We start from the raw sequence: 20,458 nt of genomic DNA, 5'->3' as shown, positions 1-20,458 counted from the left end.
TGAGTTCATGCAGGTCTGAAGTTGCAGCTTCAAAAACTCTCCAATCGGTGCAGTCAAAGCAGGCTTGGAGGTCCTGCCTTGACTCCATTGTCCACTTCCTCACAGTCCTCACAACAGGCTTAGAATTTTTGAGTTTCTGTCTGTAGCCCGTTATCAGATGAACTAGACAGTGGTCCGAGAGTCCTAAAGCTGCACAAGCCACAGAGTGGTATGCATCCTTAATTACGGTTTAGCAGTGGTCCAGTGTCTGTGCCCCTCTGGTGGGACACGTTTAGTGCTGTCTGTATCTGGGGAGTTCGTGTGCAAGGTTTGCCCTGTTAAGATCACCCAGAACAATGATTAGTGAATTTGGTAGAAGTTTCTCCATGTCTGTCACCTGGTCAGCCAGCATCTGCGTGGCTTCACTCGCATGTGCGTGTGGTGGAATGTAAACAGCCACCATGACGATCGAGGAGAACTCCCGTGGTGAATAGAACGGCCAGCAGTTTATGAAAAGTGTTTCTAGGAGAGGGCTGCAAAACTCTTTCAAAACTGTGACATCAGTACACCAACGTTCATTCATGTAGAAACAGAGACCACCTCCCTTTGATTTTCCAGAGAGCTCCGCGCTGCGATCTGCACGCGTTAGCCGAAACCCAGCTAACTCCACGGCGTGATGGGGGGTTCGTTCGCTAAGCCACGTTTCAACAAAACACAGCGCGACGGATCTGCTGAAGTCCGTGTTCCTTGAAGTGAGGAGCAGCAGTTCGTCCATCTTGTTCGCCAGGGAGTGGACATTCGCCAGATGAATTGACGGTAGGGCAGAACGGAACCCTCTCTGCCTCAGCTTTACGAGGGCTCCGGCTCGTTTTACGCGTCGCTGCCGTCGCGGTAGCGCTAGATGGACTTAAGGTTGCTAAAGATGATTGTGCGGTTTTGTTTTGAATCGAGGGTGGGGGTGTCAATGTCATATAAGATGGCTAGGTAGTCAGATATGGTGAGGTCAAAGCTAGAAATGTTGTGGATGTGGAGGCCAGTGCTGCAGACCAGGTCTAGGGTGTGTCCATGCTTGTGGGTAGGCAAGGTAATGGGTTGAGTGAAGCCGGAGCAGTTGAGTAAATCCAGGAAGTCCATAGAATGTTTACAGTCAGGGGAATCAATGGGCAGGTTAAAATCACCAAGAAGCAGAAGGGATGATGAAACAGAGAAAAGTGCAGTGATGAATTCTGAGAGGTCAGATAGGATAGATGGGTTTGGTTTGGGGGGGTAAATAATAACAGTAATGAAGGGTTTACTGGAAGTTTAAAACCCAGATGTTCGAATGATGGGGCAGGGCGGGGTTTAATGCTTCATTAAAAATGGCAGCGATGCCACCCCCTCTGCCCTCAATGTGTAGGCTGTCCAAGTAAGAGTATCCTGAAGGGGTGGTTTGATTTAGTGAGAAATAGTCCAGGGTTTTTTGCCATGTTTCATTTAGGCAGAGCATATCAAATTTGTTGTCTATGATGAATTCGTTGAGGATAAGGCTTTTATTGTTGAGGGAACGTGTGTTGAAGAGGGCGATTTTCAGGGTTTTTTGTTTTAAAGCCGTTGGGGAGGTGGTTGGGATTGTCAGGAGGTTGAAAATGTTTGCAGAGGATGTGTTCTGATGACGTGGGTTTGTGTGAGCTGCGGTCAGTCCAAATTGTTGGAATACAGTTTTCAGTATTTGAAGTGTAAAGGAATTTTCGGCGAGATCCGAGATTCGGAGTGCGCTAACCAACTCCCCGGAAGGAGGAAGCGCGGGAACGTGTCAGCGAAGCTCTGTGGGTGTGTAATGGAGTACCATGACAGACGTGAAGAAGTGGCGGACCCTGGAGATGAGTTAGCAGCAGGCGAAAGCCAGATGGTGAGACGCATGAGCGGCGACGGCGTCGTCCTTGACGGCGGCGTGCAGGGCAAAGCCCTGCGGGCAGGAAGCCGCAGCAGCGCCGGCCGGCGATGCAGGGCCGCCAAGGAGCCCACCACGTCGAGGTCGCGTTGATGGCTCCCACGCCAAGCCTCACGGCACCAACAAGTCCAGCCAGCACATAGCAGACACAGATCACGCCAAGGTTTTTGAAACTGTAACCTCGGTATTTCAGCAGGTAATCTGGTTTGAGACCAAGGTAGAAATTAGTCGGAGTCGAAGTCGGAGCAGCGAGAAGCGGCACACAGGTGCGCCCGCGTCCTCACGCATTCTCATTAGCATATGCTTGTTTGGGATGACACCACAAGGACAACCCAGGAGACACTGGAGAAAGAATTTGTCTCCCGGTCTTGGCAACGCCTCGGGATCACCCAGGACGTGGTGGATGAAGTGGCTAGTGAGAGCAAAGGCTTAGTTGCTGCCTTTTCAAACCGATAAATTGGAGAGAATGAGATGAGATTATTGTAAAATTATAAATGATTGCAACTTTGACGATAATATTGGGGATAATAAATAATCCCCACCCCTACCCCTGAACCGATCTGACCACCTGAAGTACATCAGGTACCAACATCAATTCTGGCAGAGCCACCCAAACATGGCTGGTGCCACCACCCAAAAGACCCTAACCCAAGAAATGTTGCATTAGATGTCACTTAACCAATTGTTCCTAAATTGTTGTGTTTTTGTGTTTAGGTTCCTGAGTGACTGAAGAGGTGATGACGTCTTGTTGTATTTCACTATCAAACACAGCCCCTCCCTACCCCTTCTTTCTGTAAACTTAAAACACTGACCATGAACCACTCTCCACATCTGTCTGAGGGAAGCAAGACAACAGTAGGTGATCTATTGTGCAGCCTGCGCATGGATTCAGACAGGGACATTCATTCCCCTGAAAGTGTTGCCCAAACCCCAAGCCCCAATGGAGAAATCCTGAGCTCCAGTACTCCACCGCTGCTTTCACCTGGGCTAGGAGGCCTGGGAGCATTGGCCATCATTGGTGAGGTTCCTGGGGCAGACTGGGAGAGCAGAGAAGAGCTGAGACTCAGAGAGCTCGAGGAAGCCCGAGCCAGAGCAACTCAGATGGAGAAAACCATGCGGTGGTGGTCAGACTGCACTGCAAACTGGAGAGAAAAATGGAGCAAGGTACATTGACTAAATGCTATTTTATAAACATGCATTTTATAGCCTTGACTCCAGATCTACCAAAGATAAATGTCTAAATTACAAAGGGTCATTCTGTGTCATTTCATCAGATCCTGTAAAAATTGTAGTACAAAGACAGAAAAAACCCTCCAAATACTTTGTCTCTATCATCAATATTTTTTCTCACAGTACTCTGAAAAGCCATTTTTAAACAGCAATATATGGAAAACTGCCTTACCCATAGACTTTAAATTTTCTACAGTTGGTAATAGCTTCTAGACATGGAATGGCAGGTGTGTAGGTCATTGACCAATATACCCTTGTATGGTAGGTACCGTATTTTTTGGACTATGACTCGCTCCGGAGTACAAGTCGCACCAGCCATAAAATGCGTAATGAAGAACACATATACATATACTAAGTTGCACCGGAGTACAAGTTGCATTTTTGGGGTACCATAATTTCGGGACTATAAGTCACGTTTTTTTTCATAGCTTGGGTGGGGGGGCGACTTATACTCAGGAGCGACTTATATATGTTTTTTCTCACAAATTTTTACTTGATCATTAAGACATCACTTACAAGTATAGTTGACCACTTCCCATGTTATTTTTAGTATAGTTGATCACTTCACATGCTTTTATATCTTTATCTTGAACATATTCAAAACATAAAAAAATAGAGAAAACATCAAATAAAGCAATTAACACTTTAAAGCACCATATCCAAGTCCACTGTCTGCTGTATGTACACTTGCTCCATTTTTGCTCCTCTTATATTTATTATTATTATTTATTATTTGTTTATTTATCATTTATTCAACACTCTTATTTATTCATTGTTTGTGCCTTCTTGTTTTTTTTTTGTGTTGCTTGTATGCATATGTGTACTATGTCACCGAGGGATAGCGGAAACGTAATTTCAATCTCTCTGTGTGTCTTAGTATATAAAAAAAAAAATCGCCGATAAAGCAGACTTTGACTTTGATAAAACAACCAAAAAAAATTATATTTTCAGACGAAACTGGATGAGGGCGCTCTAAATTTCACCGTTGGCCGTGACTCATCAACTGGGTGGGCTTAAGAAAAATGGCACCAAAAAGAAACTCATATTTTGCAGGTTACAAACTTCAAGTTGTAAAATATGCAGCTGAAAACAGTAATCGAGCAGCAGAAAGAAAGTTTGGAGAACCTTGATGTACCAATGGATTACTATTTCAAGTGACGTCAGTAGCGCGGCGCGGCGGTTGTTTACATACAAACGTGCCCACATAAGGACTACCGGCATCATTAGCTGTGATCATTTCTAAGTGACACGGAGGACAAAGAGTTTGAAGGAATTAAGGATTTGGAGGTTTGAAAAACTATTATGGCTTTTACGCACGCCCGGTCCTACTCTACTGAGTCGGGGGCCAGCGCTCGGCCGAGTGGCTGTCCGCGAACGGTGCGCGGGGCTCGGACATGGCCATTACGCACGCCCGGTCTGTCTGGAAGTCCACGCCGCCACACGCTTGTCATGTTAGCCTACCTATCGTTTAGCCTGTTGTTGCTATCGTTTAGCCTGTTGTTGCTCGTTCATGACTGTTCTTGGTGTGGGATTTTGACGAATAAATTGTCCCCCAAAATGCGACTTATACTCCGGAGCGACTTATATATGTTTTTTTTCACATTTTGTGGCATTTTATGGCTGGTGCGACTTATACTCCGGAGCGACTTATCGTCCGAAAATTACGGTATGTATTATGAACAACTGCTGACTCCGGAAGTCAGTGAAGGGATTCAGACTCCTTGTCAGTGACGGCTCCAATTATTCCACAAGCCTCGTGCGCCCTCATGCGGTTCAAAGTGAAAATGACATACTATACTAGTAAGTAAGTAATGTGTTAATGATCAAGTAATAATATGTTATTATACTTAATTATAACTATATAAACTATAATTATATATTATAATAATAATTTCCCATATAAGTCACTCATTATAAGTCGCACCCTTGGCTATGAACTATGAAAAAAACTGACTTATCGTCCGAAAAATACGGTACCTACAGGGAAACCTCCCAAAATTGGGGTTATTGAAATGAAATAGCAAAGTTGAAGAGTGACTGATCTTGATTTTTGCAAGATATTTATATAGACAGGTGTGCATCTTTTTCAATTTCCGTATTTTCCGCACTACAGTCATGCCTCGCCATATCACGGTTCACGGCCTCACTGTTTCACGGATTTTTTTCACAGTGCATTCAGATTAAAAAGACACTACAGAGCGGAGTCAGGCCGCAGAGATGCACTATATAGTACGTAATGATGATTAAAATTAATATAGTTATCTGGGAGAGTGTTTACTTCTCATTGTTAAAGAAATGCTTGGGTCTAAAAGAAAGTTTTGTCCTTTGGTTCCAACCTGTATAATAATGGTAAGAAAATAAAGGTTTTTACCTCACGGATTTCACCTATCACGCGTTCTTTCCGGAACGTAACCCAGCGAAAAACGAGGGATTACTGTATAGCGCACACTTAAAAGCCTTTCATTTACTTAAAAAAACCACAGTGCGCCTGATAATCCGGGGTGCTTTATATACAGTCAAACCTCGGTTTTCGAACAAACCCAGTTCTCGAAAAAATCGGAAGTCGAACAAAAAATTCAAGATTTTTTTGCTTCGGTTGTCGAACAAAATTTGGAGGTTGAACCTCGTGAGATGAGCCGGGAGGACCCGAGAAAACCCGACCGCGTGGCCCGGATGTCAACTGACTCCGTTCATTGTTATTGTATTTTCGTTACTTTTAGGATTGTATGCCTCCAAAGAAAGCAAGTGGGAGCAGTAAAACCATACTAAAACACAAAGACGCTCTTAAAGCAATGCGACAGTGAACGCCCGACGCGCTGCGGTTGCGCGATCGGACCAAATTAAGCTCCCTGCGCACTGAGGTCCACTTAAATTTTGGAAAGTACATCTGGACTTTAAAAATATTTTCTAAATTTCAGCGATGGCTCTGTCACAATAATGCGACCAGCGCGGTGCAGTTGCACAGTCGGCGACGTGCTACAGTTGCGCGTTCGGCGGTGCGCTGCAGTTGCGCGATTGGATAAAATTCACCTCCCTGCACACATACATAGGTCTACTTGAATTTTGGAAAGTACATCAGGACTTTAAAAATATTTTCTAAATTTCAGTGACAGCTCTATCAATATAATGCGACCAGCGCGGTGGAGTTGCGCGGTCGGTGACGCGCTACGGTTGCACATTCGGGGGGGTGCTGCGGTTGCGCGATCGGACAAAAATGCTCAAATGAAAAAATGCTTAAAATTTGCGTTTTTTTTTAAGTCTTGGAACGGATCAAAATATTTTCCATTATTTGTAATGGGAAATATAGATTCGGAATTCGATCGATTCGCTTCTCGAACCGCCTTCTGGAACGGATTGTGGTCGAAAACTGAGGCTTGACTGTACTATGGATCAAATGATGAATTTGTTTATCCATACTGGTTGTACACAGCACTCCACCAAAATGGTTCATTATGACTAATAAATTACAAGGTCGCATCGCTTTCAGCATTACGGCAACCGTGGTCTGGGGTCATCACCGAAGTAATAGGTGAACACCCGTACTGTGCTTACTCCAACACCTCGTGTGTGAACAAAGACGTCAAAATGCCTCCTCTGTCGCATACGTCGCCGAGTTCAAACTCAAGGCTATCAGCTACGCAGCCGAACATGGGAACAGAGCAGCAGCAAGGGAATTCAACCTTAATGAATTAATGGTACGGGAGTGCAGAAAGCAAGAAGATGATGTGCGCCAAGTTAAGAAGACTAGAAAGAGTTTCCGGGGGAACAAAGCAAGATGGCCACAGCTAGAGGACAAACTCGAACAGTGGGTTATTGAACAAGTAGAAGCGTCTCTACAGTCACTTTTCTAATGAAGGCAACAGCCCTAGCACGGCAAAATGAACATAAATGAATTCCAAGGTGGTCCTTCTTGGCGCTTTCGGTTTATAAAAAGACGTAATCTCTTCATCCACACACAAACTACCTTCACGCAGCAACTGCCGAAGGATTACCAAGAAAAACTGTCCACATTTCTTGCATACTGCCAAAAAAAGATCACTAAAAAGAAAATCCGGACAGAGCATATTACCAATATGGACGAGGTTCCACTCAACTTCAATCTTCCCATGAACCGAATTGTGGAGAAAACGGGCACCAGTACGGTGACTACACGCACCACAGGGAATGAGAAGTCTTCACTGTAGTTTTTGCCTGCCAGGCTAATGGGAACAAACTTCCACCAATGGTTATTTTTAAGAGGAAGAGCTTGCCAAAAATTTACTTTCCAGCCGGCGTCATCATCAAAGGTAACTCGAAGGGATGGATGGATGAGGACAAGATGGGAGAGAAATTCACGTCAAGATACCGGATGGCTTTTTCCACACTTGTCAGTTTTACGACTCCATACGTGCGCATATCACAGATGGTGTCAAAAAACAAGTGAAGAAAACCAATTCGGAGCTTGCCGTCATTCCGAGTGGATTAACTAAAGAACGCCAGCCGCTTGATATTGGAGTCAACAGGGCATTCAAAGCTAGAATGCGAGCTGCGTTGGAGCAGTGGATGGCAGAAGGCGAACACACATTCACCCAAATGGGAAGACAGCGCTGGGAGACTTATGCCACTATCTGTCAGTGAATTGTGGATGCCTGAGCTGATATATCAGACATAACTGTGGTCAGAGCTTTCGCGAAGGCAGGAATAATAACCGAACTGCCAGGGAATAGCAACGACACTGACTCTAATAATGACGAGATGGACCTGGGCATAATGAATGCCGCACTCGCCCACCTGTTCAATTCGGCCACGGAAGAGGAAGAATTCGGTGAACTTGTGGACGGGGACATGCAAATATGCAAATTATCGTTTGAACAACGTTGTTATTGTGCAATTTTTGTATTATATGTTGTATTGTATATAAAGTTTGCTGTATATAAAATTTGACTGAATACCTCATTGACTGGTTTGACATTCCCTTTAGCACACCTCCATCTAGTGGATACATAACGCAACCCTAGTCAATCCCAGTTTGATGCAGGAGCTTCTATTCTATGCAGCTTTTAATCCGATTAATTTTTAAATTTTATTTTCAATATTGGGTGCGCTGTGTCTAATAAGGAGGAAAAGAAAATCCCTACATAATTTTTACAAATGGCGTGCTGGAGCCTATGCCAGCGGTCATCGGGAAGTAGACAGGGGACAACCTGAACCGTGTGCCAGCCAATCGCAGGGCACACAGAGACAAACATCCATCCGCACTCACACCTAGGGGCAATATGATGTGCCCAATCGGCCTATCAAGCATGTTTTTGGGATGTGGGAGGTGTCAAGTTACATGGTGGATAGGATGGTACAAGATGGTGCGTGCGTGAATGTGTATTGGATTTGGCCCAGGCAAATTGGCTCAGATGAAATTCCACATTTCACCAGAAGATGGTGACAAAGCTCGACATGAGAGACCTGAAGGAGGGGCCCTGAGTAAGGGTTACTTAAAAGTTAGTTCTTCAAAATTAACTATTGTTAAACCGGTAAAGGGGGGGGGGGGTTGTTGGTTGAACCAGTCAACCTCAATTGCCGTTCCAAATTTCACCAGAAGATGGTGCCAAAGTTAGATTGACTTGACATGGGGTAACCTGATGGAAACTAGTAGATAAATTAAATTGTTAAATTGTTAGTGACTAGAGAAACACGACCTGTCTGAAAAACGCATAGTATCATACAATTTTGGGTTATTTTATATTATTTTATTTTCCTATAATATACTTTGAAACAGTTTGAGTATTTTAATCTGCTAACTAGGAGAACCCATGATCATAGTTATGGTTATGTGTTAAGTTGATCATTACTAGACAAGATGTATGTTATGATTGTCACAATGTTTAATCAATCTCAAACGTACCGTATCTTTTGGACTATAAGTCGCGTTTTTTTTCATCGTTTGGGTGGGGGGGCGACTTATACTCAGGAGCAACTTATATGTGAATTTTTTTCACAAATGTTCAAAATTAAATCCGCGATGTAGTGAAACCACAATAAACGAACCGCAATGTAGAAAGGGATTACTGTCTCAACTGCAACTGTGGCGCATACGCGGTGGTGTTTTACATAAAGGACAAAGGATTCAATCACGGGATTTAATGACTTGGAGTGACAAAGATTGTTTGATAAAATTTTTGTTTATAATTATATGGGCCTGTGGAATATTTTGAAGTGCAACTGCCATCAGCGGCTCACACCCGGCATTGTTGACATAAAAGACGATCGATGAATTCAATGATTTGGACTGACATAGATGGTTTGATAATAGTATTGCATATATAATAGTTATTTGATATATAATTTATATATCATTATATGGGCCTGTGGAATAATTTGAAGTGCAACCGCCGTCAGCGGCGCGCACCCGGCGCGCACCTGGCAATGGTGACATAAAGGATGATCGATGGATTTAATGGTTTGGAGTGACACAGATGGTTTGATAAAGGTGTTATTTATGTTATAATTATTTGGATAACTGTCAATGTTAGGCCCGTTCTCAGTTCTTCGTTTGTGTTTATGTCACATTAGCATACCGTATCGTTTAGCCTGTTGTTGCTCGTTCATGTTTGTTCTTGGTGTTGGATTTTGTCGAATAAATTTCCCCCAAAATGCGACTTATACTCCGGAGCGACTTATATATGTTTTTTTTTCACTTTGTGGATTTTATGGCTAATGCGACATATAATCCGTAGCGACTTTTAGTCCGAAAAAGACGGTATTTAACATTGATGCTCCATTTACACATAAATGTATAAATGTGAGCAAAGGAAGGAGGCAGGGGTTAATAATGATACTCTGTGGTGGAAAGGCTTGGGTCCCACGCATGAGCGTGACCCGGGGTCACGTTCATCCGGTCGAGTACCGGGCAAATGTAACGTTAACAGTGATGCCACTTGGTGGAGTACTGCGGATGACTCATGAGCCTGACCCAGAGGTCACTTCATCCAGTTGAGGTTGGAGATGCAGCTGCAGTCTATTCTATAATCAGTCTTGGGAAACCTAGGTATATGACGTACTGGAAAAACTGGTATGTGACCAAGCTGGCGTAGCACCCGCATACGGAGGCCTATAAAGAGGTGATCCTGACAAAGACAGGGCTTCTGCCCGCATCTCGCTCGCTGGGTCGCGTTGCCCGTCAGGGCTTTGCCCCTGCGGGCTGCCAGTGAGCCGAGAACGCCGATTAGACGAAGATAGATTTTTCATTCTTTTTGAGATATAGACCAAAATCTACTAAAATGAATTTCTAGAGTCTTTGAATTGGACTTGGTCTTGGAGATGTGGACTTTGGTGCAGCAGAAAGAAGCAATTTTTAGGGCGTCGTCCTCTCCCTCCTTTAGGCCAGCCTGTTCTTTTAAACAGGATTCGGATTTTTGGAACAAGGAGAACTGATCACTCGACTTTTCCACCAAATAGCATTTTATACCCTGCCGTTTTCCTCTTTTTGCTATATTTTTGAGTTTTCATTCGAGAGAACTTCGAGACTGAATAATTTTTGCTCTATTGAGATAGGTGAGTTGAATTGTTGTTGGTTGTTTGAACAATTGAGACTTGTAAATATTTTTCTTGCTCATTCATTCAATTTCTTCTTATTCAGTAATTCGGTTATCGATTGTTTCGTATTAACTATGTTGAGCATGGTTTTGTATGAAGGAATTAGAACTCTAAATCTCTTTTGTTTCTCTATCATAGTCATATGTATTGTAAACCATTCAGTTATTTTTAAAGTGAAGACAGCTTTAATCCTTGACATCAGGAATTGTCAGATCTGGTTCGAAATAGTTATCTTAAGCTCAGCTAAGGCGAGTGCGCTCTAGTAAATCAACGAATCCTTTCGGTCTTACCAAAGACGGATACATTTGCCTGAGCGGTAACAAGAACTACAAATCAAAAAAGGGGAAGGAGCCGCTGTAAAAAGGGTACGGTTGTTTTGATTCCGGGCCTCAAGTGATAACTCTGCACCGGTTTCAGGGTGACTTTAAAGGGATTGGCGTCCTAAAAAGAATAAATTAATTATTTCCGAATTTATATCTTAGAGCCGGTTAGACTTGGACGAATCTTTCCCCATCCCGACCTGAAAACTATCGTCTCACTGTCAAAGGGAACAAGGAGAGTTTTTTAACCCTTTAAACGGAGGGTCGGGTCACTTACGTTTGATAAGTGCAGGATTTGACAGAGGAAACCGGAGTGCCCGGAGAAAACCCACGCGCGCACAGGGAGATCATGCATACTCCACACAGGTAGGGTCAAAGGTGGAATCGAACCCGCACACTCCTAACTGTGAGGCGGACGTGCTAACCAGTCCAACACCGAGCACTCTCCGATATTTAATAGATTAAAAATGTGAAATCACGACAAATTGATTTGCGTTGTTATACAGGGTCCGGCAAAATGATCTGACACATTTGCAGGTTTAATAAAATGCAAATAAATTAAAGAAAATTTATTTTTTGTTTTTCTTTCAAAACGTACATATAATGCCATTTTGTTTTGTTTCGTTTAATTTAATTTTCGTTTCGTTAATAATGTTTTGTTTCATTTCAGTTGCTAACATGAATTGGACCAGTGAGCATCGCGCTTTCATGGTGGAAACGTTTATCAAGAATAAATCTAACTGCAACACAACGAGCGTTCCGTTTGCGCTTCAAACTTGGTAGACATGATCCCATACCTGCTCGAAACACAATCTTATTATGGGTTACTAACTCCAGAGCCAGTAGAACAGCATTGAAACGAAAATCAACCGGCAGACCTCGCACCGCCAGAACTCCAGAAAATGTGGCAGCGGTAAGACCAAAATAACATTATTCGGAAACGAAAATGAAATGAAACAAAATAAAATGGCATTACCGTAATTTCCGGACTATAAGTCGCGTTTTTTTTTCATAGTTTGGGTGGGGGCGACTTATACTCAGAGCGACATATCTGTTTTTTTTCACAAATTTTACTTGATCATTAAGACATCACTTACTTACAAGTATAGTTGACCACTTCCCATGTTATTTTTAGTATAGTTGATCACTTCACATGCTTTTATATCTTTATCTTGAACATATTCAAAACATAAAACATAGAGAAAACATCAAATAAAGCAATTAACACTTTAAAGCACCATATCCAAGTCCACCGTCTGCTGTATGTACACTTGCTCCATTTTTGCTCCTCTTATATTTATTATTATTATTTATTATTATTTGTTTATTTATCATTTATTCAACACTCTTATTTATTAATTGTTTGTGCCTTCGTTTTTTTGTGTTGCTTGTATGCATATGTGTACTATCTCACCGAGGGATAGTGGGAACGTAATTTCAATCTCTTTGTGTGTCTTAGTATATGAAAAAAAATCGACAACAAAGCAGACTTTGACTTTGATAAAACAACCAAATAAACACAACAAAAAACTACATTTGAAAAAAAATTATATTTTCAGACGAAACTGGATGAGGGCGCTCTAAATTTCACCGTTGGCCGTGACTCATCAACTGGGTGGGCTTACGAAAAATGGCACCAAAAAGAAACTCATATTTTGCCAGTTACAAACTTCAAGTTGTAAAATATGCAGCTGAAAACAGTAATCGAGCAGCAGAAAGAAAGTTTAGAGAACCGTGATGTACCAATGGATTACTATTTCAAGTGACGTCAGTAGCACGGCGCGGCACGGCGGTTGTTTACATAATGGACAAACGTATCCACGTAAGGACTACTACTATTAGCGGTGACACGGAGGACAAAGAGTTTGCACGAATTAAGGATTTGGAGTGACATAGAAGGTTTGAAAAACTATTATGGCTTTTACCCACACCCGGTCCTACTCTACTGAGTCGGGGGCCGGCGCTCAGCCGAGTGGCTGTCCTCGAACGGTGCATTGGGCTCGGACATAGCCATTACGCACGCCCGGTCCTATGCCATGGAGCTCTCGTGTCTGGAAGTCCACGCCGCCACACGCTTGGAAGTTTGTTTTGTTTAATAAAGAGCCGTTTACCAAACCCACGTCTATCCTTGTACTTTGTTAACGCTACAATATAGTTATATAGTAGATCTGTGGAATAAAGACGAGGCTGACGTCAGGGCGCACGCGCGGCGATGTTGACAAAGGACGAGGAATTTGATCGATGGATTTAATGGATTTAAAGTGCACGGATGGTTTGATAATATTGTTGGCTTATATTATAGTTATTTGAAATATAGTTTATCTATCGTTATATGAGCCTGTGGAATATTTTGAAGTGCAAGCGCCCTCAGCCGCGCGCACCCATTGTTGCTAAAGTACGATAGATGGATTTAATGAATTGGAGTTACATGTTATTCATGTAATAGTTGTCCTTAATCACTCTATATGTTACGTCAGGCCCGTTCTCAGCTCTTTATTTGTGTTTGTCACGTAAGCATACCTATCGTTTTGCCTGTTGTTGCTATTTAATGAATTGGAGTGACACCGATGGTTTTATAAACATGTTATTCATGTAATAGTTGTCCTTAATCACTCTATATGTTACGTCAGGCCCGTTCTCAGCTCTTTGTTTGTGTTTGTCACGTTAGCATACCTATCGTTTAGCCTGTTTTTGCTATCGTTTAGCCTGTTGTTGCTCGTTCATGATTGTTTTTGGTGTGGGATTTTGTCGAATAAATTGCCCCCAAAATGCGACTTATACTCCGGAGCGACTTATATATGTTTTTTTTTCACTTTTAGGGGCATTTTATGGCTGGTGCGACTTATACTCCGGAGCGACTTATAGTCCGGAAAATACGGTATATGTACATTTCGGAAAAAAAAAATGTTTCTTTAATTTATTTGCATTTTATCAAACCTACAAATGTGTCAGATCATTTTGCCAGACCCTTTACTTACATTACCTGTAATAATGCTTAAACACCCCTGTCTTACGCAGCTGAATGGACTCTTCCATTCAACCCAAGGAGTGTGTGCATGTGCATGCTCCGACGTCGCTTCCACCTAGCGTCAATACAACACCTGTATTTATCACTTGCTGTGTTAATGACGCAAAAGACAATGTTTTAAAGAAAAAGCGTGGTATGGACGTATTTTTCACCCGTTGACAAGGGAACAGCATGCTGCAGCCTGTGTGACACGGCAGTGCCTCACAGTAGCAACACAAGTAATCTTTCTAAATACCTCACATCCTAAAGTGAATGTGAAGCCCTTTGAGACTGTTTGTGATTTAGGGCTATACAAATAAACTTGACTTGACTTGACTTGACTTGACTAAAGAAATACCTTGGAACTGTCACGACATCTGTTCCTGCAGAAAGGCTGTTCTCTAAAGCTAAAACTGGACGTTGAGCTCCGGATGATTAGTCTGGCACTAGGTGGCAAAATTCCCCTCGAGATTCCTTTACTCCTTCTCATTGTCGTCCCCGATACACCCCACAATGGTGGTTTCATCCGCATCCGCAACACCAACCTCTCAAAGGATTTCATGACCACAGATGTCAGGGCGACAGGTCTGTAATCATTCAACCTGTGATGGTGGGCTTCTTGGCCATCAGTACGATGGTAGAGCTTTTGAAGCACGAGGGCACCTCACACAGCTCCAGGGAACGCTTGAAAATCCATGTAAAGGTGTAGGTGTCAGCTGTTCAGCAGAGACTTTCAGGCGGGAGGGGGACACGCCATCTGGTGCCTTCCTGACCTTCTTCCTCCAGAACATCTGACACACCTCCTCCTCGCGGATCTGAAGTGCGGGCACGGGTTCTGAAAGAGAGAGAGTAGGTGTTATCGGTGATGTGAACAGGGGAGGTGTGGATGTTAATTGTGATGCAGGAGATCCTATTGTGCAGTTGAATCGTTCAACCCTCCAGTAAATCCTGTTTAGCTAGTTTGCAAGCTTGTGGTTCTCTGGATGGTTTCCTTAAACAGACCTTCCCACACTGATTAGGGATTAAGGTTGGCAGAGAGGTGTCACTCCAAGCTCTGCCCATAGCTTCTCTTAGCTTTCCTGATCTCTCTGTTCAGTGTGTCCCTGGCCTGCCTGAACAGGTCACGGTCCCCACTCTGTAGGCCTGCTCCTTGGCCTTGCACAGGATCATGAGGTTTGGTGTAAACCAGGGTTTGTTATTGTTCTATGTGCAGAAGGTCTTAGTCTGCACGCACAAGTTCTCACAAAAGCTGATGTATGATGTCACAGTGTCAGTGAGTTCATGCAGGTCTCAAGTTGCAGCTTCAAAAACACTCCAATCCGTGCAGTCAAACAGGCTTGAAGTTCCTGTTTTGACTCCACTGTCCATTTCCTCACAGTTCAACTTCAGGCTTTGTAGTTTTTAATTTCTGCCTATATGTTGGAATCAGATGAACTAGACCAGACATGGGCAAACTACGCCCCGCCGTCTGCATCCGGCCCCCGGGGCCGTTTAATCCAGCCCGCAAAACCTGAATAAATTGTATTATTATACATTGTTTTGGGTCCATTTCCCTTCAATGACTGCATTTCCCCAGTAGCTAGAGAAACGTCCGCCTGCGCATTTACTCCCGGACGGAAGCCGCGTCAGAAAGCGCAGTGTTCACTCAAAAGTGTGTGTACATACTCAGTCGTACGGACCCGGCGCTCTCCGCGCTCTATTTCTATCAGTGCTGAATTTCGAGCGTGGGCTGTGACGTCATCATTCTCGTAATTCGCGCACTGAGCTTTCAGATACAGTTTTACGCCAAAGCCACCCACAAACCTTCCCCTGGAATCCCTCCATCAAAATGAGTGGCCCAGGAAAAAGAAATGTGGACACTGAATGCCGAGTGTTTAAAAAAAGAGTTGACAACAAAATAGTTTTTTGCTGATCAATGCCGTTATGTCTGATATGCCTAGAATCGATTGCAAGGAGTACAATATTAGCCATCACTTTTGCTACAAAGCATGCTAACTACGCTAGGAGTCAACACATGAACGAGCGGCTACAGTGGAGAGGTTGACAGCTAATTTGAAGACTCAGCAAAACTTTTTTCACCGACAAACTGCGGATCAAAAGTCAAGTACAGGGGCAACTTTATGACGCACCATCTATTTTCGACTAATCTTAAGTTTTTAAGGCTGACTTTAAGGAAGTGTTTCCCGTTTCCTCACCTCTGTCACCAGGTGTATGTGAGTTAAAGCTCTGCTCTGATTTTCAGTAAATTTGTCACCGTGTTGCCTTTTTGATTTGTTTATTAGTAATTTCTTCATTAGTACTTCATTTAGATCATGGTGTCAAAGTCAAGGCCTGGGGGTCAAATACGGCCCACCACATCATTTTAGATGGCCCGGGAAGACAAATTGTGCATCAAATTCACGTCAATTTATTCATTTATGTATTTATTTATTTTGTTTATTTCGAACATTAAAGAAATACAAGAAAAAAGTAAAATACAGAAAAAATGATAATTCCATAGCACAATAGAAAAAAGAAAGCAAGAAAAACAAAAAAATGACATTGCGTTATAATTTTCCCTTTATCGTAAAATCATATTTGTTCAAAAGGGAGTAGAAGGAAGCCTAAGCTTATCCGGCCCTACCCCATGTGACTACCGTAATTTCCGGACTATAAGCCGCGACTTTTTTCCAAAATTTTGAACCCTGCGGTTTATAGTCAGGTGCGACTTATATAAAAAAAATTTCGTGATTTTTGTGATGACTTGATCACTTTTATACATTCGTAAAAAGGCTGTGGACCACTGTTGTGCAGTAATTTGAAGAAAAAAACAACAACAAAAATACTATTTTGAAACACTACTCTGACTGCTGCTTATTCTGGCTGTCTTGCTTGTGACTATTATGAGCTTTAGTAGGAATGCACGCTAGGTGACCTGCGTCAAAGGGCTCTAAAGTTTAGAGTCTAAACCCTTTCTCTTAGTCTGCCATGTGACTCAGATTACACAAAGCAGTGGCGCAGTTTGGACCATCTGCATTGTATTAAAACCCAATCAATCAGCATTTAAATTCAGTTCTTCTGACATTTTGCTCACCAAAAACAAGTTGTAATGAATGTGAACTTTTAATGCATTTTATTCAGAAGGTTACTTTGAACCCTGAGGCTTAAATAGCGGCGCGATGTATTTATGGATTTTTACGGCCTCCAGGGGGCGCTCTAGCAGGAAGCAAGAGCGAGACAGACGAAGAAGAGATAATGCGCCGAAGAAGACGTGCTAGTTTGTGTTTTGAACATTTTGCGCATCACGCAGAACGCGATCAAGACGGACATTACTGAAAGGAAGCTTTTATACACAAACCGTCATTATGGGGGACAAAAGAAATGCATATGATGCCGCTTGTAAGCTAAAGGCAGTCAATGTTGATGACATTGTGTTGCAGCACCCTTTTCTTTATTTCGTGATCCCGTCTACTCTGGAGCTATACGTGTCGCTCGCTAGTTTAATGTAATTTAGCGCTTCGTGCATGAATAAGATTAGCATGAACAGACCCTCATCACACTCGAAAGCGACGACGAAAGAGAGACTGAGAAAGTGTGATGCGAAGGATATCTAACGCTATTCGAATCGGATACTGAGGAAGACTTCGATGGTTTCAGTGCACAGGAGGAAGATGAAGACGATGAAGCTCTTTTTTTTTACTTTTACGTTAACCAGCCCTGTTAGTGCTGTGCCACCGTGTTGCTGCTGTGTTACCGCCGCGTCTCAGTGACTTTTACCGGTAAGTTTTATTTAATCAAACCCTATTAGTGCTGTGTTACTTCCGTGTTGCTGCGGTATTACTGCCGCGTCACAGGCAGTGTTTGGAAACACATATTTAAAGTATGTTATTCAAACTTTAAAAAAGCTTTCTGTGTCCAGTCTTTCTTTGTTAATAACTCGCGTGGACACTTCCGTGTTGTTGGGGTACTACTGCTGCGTCACAGGCAATGTTTAGAAAGACATGTTTAAAGTATGTTATTCAAACTTTAAAAAGGATTTTTGTGTACTGTCTTTCTTTGTAAAAAACTCGTGTGCACGTGCGGCTTATAGTCCGGTGTGGCTTATGTAAGAAAAAAAAACTAAAATATCCCCGAATTTTAGCTGGTGCGGCTTATAGTCCGGTGCGCCTTATAGTACGGAAATTAGGGTACATGTTTGTTTGATTCTGTCAAAATTTGTCCATAGTCAGATATATTAAAGGGGGGGGGAAATATATATATATATATATATATATACATAGTATATACACATTTCCTTTAGATAAATACAAAAGTACCTGAAACAACTTCACTGCATGTTACGGTATCCCGTCAATATTTTGTCCTTATACATTTTTTTAAACTTAGGTAAGGTACTACAGTTCTTTAATTCGTCACTGCTGGTGTTCCATAATTCCACACCTTTAGCTGTTATACAATGCAACTTTAAATTTGTTCTCACCAAATCTCTTTTAAACATAAGTGTTCCTTTTAAATCATAGGTACTTTCCCTCCACTCAAATAACCTCTGGATACTGTTTGGCAATTGATTATTTTTTATTTTGTGCATGAGTTGGATGGTTTTAAAGTCGACTAGGTCATTGTATTTCAGTGAGTTCAGTTTAATAAAGAGAGGGTTAGATGGTTCTCTATAATCAGCATTATTTACAAGTCGTATTGCTTTTTTTTGAAGAATGAAGATTGGACCTGTGTTAGTTTTGTATGTGTTGCCCCATACCTCTACACAGTACATAATGTATGGGAGTATGAAGGAGCAGTACAAGGAATATAATGATGACTGATTTATAAGGTCTTTTACTTTATATAATACTGCTAGTGATTTTGAAATCTATGATTTGATATACATTATATATGGTTTCCAACTTAATTTTTTATCTATAAGCACTCCAAGAAATTTTACTTCATTTACTCTTTCTATTTCTATATTATTTATTTTAAGAATTTTGTCTGTGTTAGTCGGACGGTTTCCAAATATAATATACCTTGTTTTACTTAAATTTGAATTAAGTTTATTCGTGTCAAACCAACTCTGTAATTTTTCCATTTCAATACCAACAGTATCCAGTAGTTGATCCAGGTCATCCCCACTGCAGAGCAGATTTGTGTCATCTGCAAAGACTACTGCCTTAAGTAACCTGGAGACCTTGCACATACCATTAACATACAAAATAAATAACAAGGGGCCTAATATTGAGCCTTGAGGAACCCCACACTTTACCTGCTTTAGTTTTGATTTACAGTCCATAAGTTGCACATATTGATTCCTGTTTGATAAATAACTGTTTAACCAAGTGAGTGTCATACCTCGTATCCCATATCTTTCAAGTTTTGTTAACAGTATTTCATAATTTACAGTATCAAAAGCTTTCTTAAGATCCAAGAAAACACCTACAGCATATCGTTTATTTTCAATAGCTGTTGTTATTTCAGCTACGAAATCTAACAAAGCTAGTGTGGTGGTTCTATTTTTCCGAAATCCATACTGTTGGTCACACAGAATATTTTGTTTTGTGATAAAATCATCAAGCCTTTTATAACATATTTTTTCTAATATTTTGGAGAATTGTGAAAGTAAAGATATTGGCCTGTAATTTGAGAATATGTGTTTGTCCCCAGCTTTATATATCTGAATCATTTTAGCAGTTTTCGTTTCACTCGGAAACACACCATTTGTCAGAGATTAGTTGCAGATATGTGTAAGGGGTTTCACCACACTTTCAATAATATTTTTAACAAGTGACATATCTATCCCATTACAGTCAGTTGACTTTTTACCTTTAAGTTCTCTAACAATTTCTATTATTTCCTTCTCATCCGTTCCCCTTAGAACCATACTTTTGGCAATGGGTACATCCTTAATTAGGTCACTTGTACTCCCTTTTTTTGCTACTTCCTCTGCCAAAGTAGGCCCAATACCAACATAGTAATCATTAAACTCCTCTGCAACCATAGTAAGATCATTTATAGTTACGTTATTACTGTTTACAAAGTAAGAAGGATACCCTTGCTTTCCAGTTCTGTTTTTAATAATTTCATTTAACACTTTCCATGTTATTATTGTGTTACTCTTGTTTTCCTCCAGTTTCTTGCTATAGTAGTTCCTTTTACTGTTTCTCATTGTTTTGATCAATTTGTTTTTGTAGGTCTTATATTTTAATTCAGCTTCCTTTGTTCTTATCTTTAAGAAATCTTTGTATAACAGGTTTTTCTTCTTGCAAGCATTTAAGATTCCCTTTGTCAGCCATGGTTTTTCCACAGAATTTTGTTTAACTGCTTTCTTTACAAGAGGACAGTTTTTATCATAAAGTTTGGTTATAATGGCTATGAATGTGTTGTAGGCTTCATTTACATCACCCACATATACCTTTTTCCAGTCTTGTTTTAAAAGATCATTTTTGAATGAGT

The 20,458-nt window shown here is 41.6% G+C and overlaps 1 protein-coding gene across 3 annotated transcripts in view; it reads left to right on the top strand.

The window, feature by feature from the left end:
- Positions 1-20,458, top strand: part of ccdc102a (coiled-coil domain containing 102A) — a 153,677-nt gene that overhangs the window by 25,310 nt on the left and 107,909 nt on the right. For all 3 annotated transcript variants that reach the window (XM_088371592.1, XM_088371590.1, XM_088371591.1), the window contains one exon: positions 2,624-3,073. In XM_088371592.1, the coding sequence (XP_088227718.1) occupies positions 2,723-3,073 (351 nt within the window). In that variant the 5' untranslated portion in view covers positions 2,624-2,722. The remainder of the gene's footprint in view (positions 1-2,623; positions 3,074-20,458) is intronic.

The sequence above is a fragment of the Syngnathus floridae genome, chromosome 3 (assembly GCF_059516105.1).
Source record: "Syngnathus floridae isolate MCC-2025c chromosome 3, RoL_Sflo_1.0, whole genome shotgun sequence".
NCBI lineage: Eukaryota > Metazoa > Chordata > Actinopteri > Syngnathiformes > Syngnathidae > Syngnathus > Syngnathus floridae.
Note: the sequence above shows the minus strand (reverse complement) of the source record. Positions and strands in the feature narration are given on the sequence as shown.